The sequence below is a fragment of the Hermetia illucens genome, chromosome 5, assembly GCF_905115235.1.
Source record: "Hermetia illucens chromosome 5, iHerIll2.2.curated.20191125, whole genome shotgun sequence".
NCBI lineage: Eukaryota > Metazoa > Arthropoda > Insecta > Diptera > Stratiomyidae > Hermetia > Hermetia illucens.
The window spans coordinates 69,019,775-69,024,864 of record NC_051853.1 but is presented as its reverse complement, the minus strand read 5'-3'; the positions used below and the strand labels follow the sequence as shown (position 1 = coordinate 69,024,864).

The window sequence follows — 5,090 nt, the reverse complement described above, 5'->3', positions numbered from 1 at the left end:
GTGTATGTACGTATATAATATATGCGTGCTAATGAACTTTGCGGGTAGTGCCTAATTCAAATAGATATAAGAAGTAAATGGGAAATATGGGTACGATCAATTTATATACGTGCATATATGTGTACAGTATTCGGAAATAGGCAGTTTGTTTGTTTAGGGTGAGCGTAATATCTATGGCTGTAATATGTACGTATGTCTCGTAGTTTGGAAAAATATGAAGGATTATGTCGGATTTTTAGCTATATACGGATAGAAAAATGTGCGTTGAAATTTCTTACATAAGATGAACACAAAACCTTTATACCCGAAGCGCGAGCTTCCGGTATTCCGACTTGTTTTATTGTGTTGATGATAATTAAATTCGAAATAGGGAAGGTCAAGTGAATACCAGCATGCTGGTAGGATTATTTTAGAAAGAAAAACTAGAATATGTGAATAAGGGTAGGAAAAATAAAATTTTGTTTTCAAATATTCTCTGCATCTAATAATTTAGTAGTGAACAATAAACGGTAATCCACATACTACATTGAATCGACGGGAAAAGAGTTTACATATTGATTTTGAAAGTAACGCTTTTTCTGCAATACATAAGAAGGATCTATATTTCCACAAAACCTCCAATCTTGTTCTTTTCTGAATTTTCCTTCAAATAAAAATGTTTCATTTGCCACCATCTAGGCAACATTATCATGAAATTCAACAAATTAACTATCTAAAAGGTTGAGATCCACTTAGCCGACTCTACATTCCAAACTCAGCATCTATTCGCAGCATCCTCCTAAAGTTTTTGGCAAATGTAAGTTTGGAACCAGAGAAGATTCTGCACGCAAAAGAAAAGATAGTCTTCCCAGCTGGGGATAGTGGGCCACAATTCTTGCGTGTGATTAAGTTTCCATTGACCCGCTGAGATGCAGAGGCCAGACATAAAAACCTGTGCTTTTAGCCCGCTATAGATCAGTTTATCCTAGCTAGTGGTAGTAGATAGAACTGCTGAGGTGTCGAGATTCTCTGAACTTTAGGGGAAAATGTGCTGTTAGTTATCTGTATCTACACGTGTACAAGATGGACTATCGCGCGATACTTGTTTTGGTGGCGGCAGCGATCGCAGTCAATGCTCTCGAGCATGGAGAAGGTAATCACAATAGTACGATCCACTAGCCACGCAGTGAATGTTATAGTGAGCCAGATTCACAGTTATCATAAATTTGCATTTTTAATTTCTCCATATCAGGAGTGGACAATCCAATCATAGAGTTCTTTGAAGCACCGGTACGCGCATTCAAGACGAAAGTTGCTGAAGATGTTGAGTATGCCCGAAATACAGGCCCAGAAGGGAAGAGCGCGGGAGTCGCTAAATCCCAAAACAACTCTTGGTTCCGTGGTAAAGGACTCGCCAACTGGTTGATGTCTAGAAATGTAGCAACAACAACAACCACGCCGATCCCCGAAGTGGTTTTGAACAGTCAAATGACAAATGGTCAACTAGGAAATCAAAACAGACCAAACCGACGCCGGGCAGTGAAGCGTAATAACATCAGGAGGGTAGCTGGTGGTCAGAATGTTGGGAATAAAAATTGGAACATGAGGCGGAATGCGAATGCAAACGTACAAAGACGTCGCGTTGTTCAACGACCAGTTGATGAAGATGTGGCCTACAGCGATGAGGACGATTACGAAGAATTCAATGGAGGAAGACGGTATCAGGTCGCATATGAAACAATACCATATCACAGCGCTTCTTATGAAGAAGAGGAAGAAGATGATGATGATGGAGCTCTAATATATGCACCAGTGAAAGCTCAGGGTTTGCGACGCGTCAATGGCGAACAGAAGCAAAATGCCAAACCAAACAACAACTACCTGCAACCCTTCCACGATATCCCAATTCAAGCACGTCCAATTCGATTACGCCAAAACCTCCCTGCAACGAAACCAATTGGAAACAAACAACAACAAGCGAATAAACAGCAACAAGCTAACAAACCACAGCAAGCCAACATTAATAAACCAATGGCTGGAGGCAATCCAAACAGAAATCCAGCCAATAATTTGAACAGAAAAAAGAAGAAGAATAAGAACAAGCCTGGTCAAATGGTTAATAACGCCGATCAACTGGATCCAGTTCATTTCATCGTCCATCCCCAAGGAAATGGGCAACTTCCTGTATTAATTCCTGTCAACAGCAACGCGCCACAAAACAATAAGAGACCAAACGTTATGTATGATAGCCCAGCACAAGATGACTACCAAAGCTACCAATATATTCCAGTTCCAGTTCAATCGTTTGGACCGAGTGGCGGATTCAAAGGAATTCCTCAAATTCAAGTAATTGCCCAGCATACTCACACTTTCAGGCCACATCATGGCTATCCAACAGAAGTTATTTTCGGTCCAGCTGGCTACGACAACGTCTACCACGGCCAAAATGATAATCCTCAAAACAACCAAAACAAAAGAAAGCCTAACAGACACAAGAATGAGACCCCAATCAATAAACAAGGACAAAGCCAACAAATCATTTTGGCCACCGAAGACAGTTTGAAAAGTGAGACTCCTGTCTCAGCAATGATGGAGGACATAATCGAACCAACCAAACAAACTATTGTGGTTGAGGAAATTATGAAGCCTGATGCAGCGACAGCCACCGGCGATGAAATTATGGAAGTTTCAATTGCTGATGACAAAGACACTGCAGCTGAAGTTAAGTCAGTAGATGGCAGACAACACATTGTTGTCCCGAGACATCTGTTCCCAATTTTCGGAGCCAGCTCATTGGTAGAAGTTGCTAATAATGGCAGATTTCTAATTAAGGCTGGTCGAGACTTAAAAGTTGCTGATCATGAAGAAGGGCATGTAGAAGAAGGTCCTCTCAAGGAAATTCTAGAAATCCCACAGAAATCGGAAGAAAAACCATTATTGGAGGATGCTCCCAAAAAAGATGAGCTTAACCCGGAGGAAGCCAATTCACCTGCTGTAGAAAAAGAGCCAGAGCCAGAGTTTGCTTCCCCCAAACCCGATTCTCTTCCTTTATCCAAACCTGAAGCTAAGCCTTCACCCGTTGAAAAAGTCCTGCCAGAAAAAATTCCAATCCGTCCAGAGCAGCTTCAAGATATACCGGTGACGATAATTCATGACGAGCCAGCTATTCAAAAACCTGCTCATTCGGAGAAAACTGGTAGAGCTGTCGAGCATGGCGCCAGGAAACCGATTCTCAGATCAGAGGTTGTTCATGAGAAGGCCAATGGACATTTCATTGTAAAGTCCGGTGTTGCACCGGCGGTTCAAAGTCGAAACAATGGGGATCACGCTGCCACCATGAAGGAGACTAGCAGTGAGATTACCAATATTAAAGTTAAGGCAATTGACAATTCAAGAGCTCTCTAAATTTAAGTGATATTTCCCTCCGCTATCCATGCTAGGTATAAATTTGACTGCGTAATAATGTTTAAGATTTAGGACGAAGTGAAAAATAAAGGAATAAATTAAATTTGGTAGGTGGTGTTTTATTAGGAACAGTCAAGTGTTGTAATAAGCTGTGGTAGCCTTTACTTCTGGTATATTTCTTGTTCATTACAGGAAAATGTTTTGAGCTTTCATTTGCGGTTGTTGTTAATTTTATTTTTATTTAGCCCGTAAATAACCCGAAGAGGCTTTAATGTAGTAATGTTAGAACCAACCCATAATGCGGCGGCAGATTCATTGCAACTATGCTAATATGTTGCTGATTATAACCTGGTATATTAATTAGCTTTCAATGGTGGCTCTATCTATGTGACAAAATATGAAATCCAGTTTTGGATTTGACAATTTTAATATCCGGGATGATCTTCATTTTCGATGTTTGATACTTAGAGTGATAGTTGCCGGAGTCCATAACTAGTAAATTGTGTCTTAGCTTTTGACCTTACAGGCCAGTAAACGACTCGATCGATATCATCCTGCGTTTCTTGGCATCTTTTTCGAGAATGCTGAAAGAGACTGACAAATTCATAATTTGGGAGCTGCCGCTGCTCAACTTTGAATACTGTAAGAACCAATGAAGACAATCAGGAATTTTAGGCGAGGCCGATAAGCCGAAGCAACCATATTCATTACCTAAGAGATGATTCCTACATTTAACAGGCCAGAAACTAGACTTTGGTGTCTTCTGTGCTGTTGTAGATAAAAGTTAATTAAAATTTCAATCCTCTTCCTTTTTCAGTAAAGTTACACCTAGTCATGAGGAACTACTAGAAGTGGTGATAGACGAGAGAGAATGAATTAACTTTAAACATGCTCCTAGAGGTTAACGTACATATATCTCCTTCATAACCAAACAGTTCCGAATGTCATTTATTCTACATTTGGTAATTGCTATCATATTTGAAGAATCTGTAAGACTTCTCTTTTTTGGAAATTTGCAAAACGGGGAACGGGTAAAGCAGCAACAAATACTTGATATTTTCAAATATATGGACAGTTCCATTATCAACAGCCTTTTGACCTAAAGCGTGCTTTAGCCTCCAAGATATATTGCATAGATCCCAGTTATTATGGTCTGACGATCCTCCAATTTAGGAATCTGGATCGCGGTTGTATCAATTTCCTCTCTACGCTTTCGGGAATTTCTCAAGAGCGTATGATTGGCTAAGCGTCAGCACGGAAACGCCTTCTTGAAGAAATGAACTCGTTCGAGCAACCTCCATGTTAAATGGATCCTTGCTAAAGAGAATGATCAGCAACTGAACAACCTATGCTCATAGAGCGGGAAGTACACAAACAGCAATGAGGAAACGATGGATCATCTGCTCGAGGAGCACTTTCCAGGCTGCATCCAACGCATAACTCGAACTGATACCTGTACCTAGTCCTTAGCTCTAAAGATGATCTTTCGGTATGAAAAGGTTTAAGGGGTAAGCCCACTGTGAAGAGCTGAAAAAAGTGTTTTTTTGACAATCTTTTTGTCGTGGAAGAAAAGGCCGCAGTAAATTCCAGTAATTTCTGATAAATTTTTCGGACTTGACATATGAAATTTTACATGTATAGATTTTAAATGAATTGGCGAGTGCTCGATTTTCACCATAAAAATGACTTTTTAAAAATAGCTGCAA

General features: G+C 40.1%; 1 protein-coding gene across 1 annotated transcript; it reads left to right on the top strand.

Annotated features, from left to right (window-relative positions):
* The first annotated feature begins 873 nt into the window (after window positions 1-873).
* Window positions 874-3,491, top strand: LOC119657970. The gene is made up of 2 exons (XM_038065181.1): window positions 874-1,132; window positions 1,232-3,491. Exons 1-2 carry the CDS (start codon window positions 1,063-1,065, stop codon window positions 3,382-3,384), a joined length of 2,223 nt encoding a protein of 740 aa, XP_037921109.1. The 5' UTR covers window positions 874-1,062; the 3' UTR covers window positions 3,385-3,491.
* The last annotated feature ends 1,599 nt before the right edge of the window (window positions 3,492-5,090 follow it).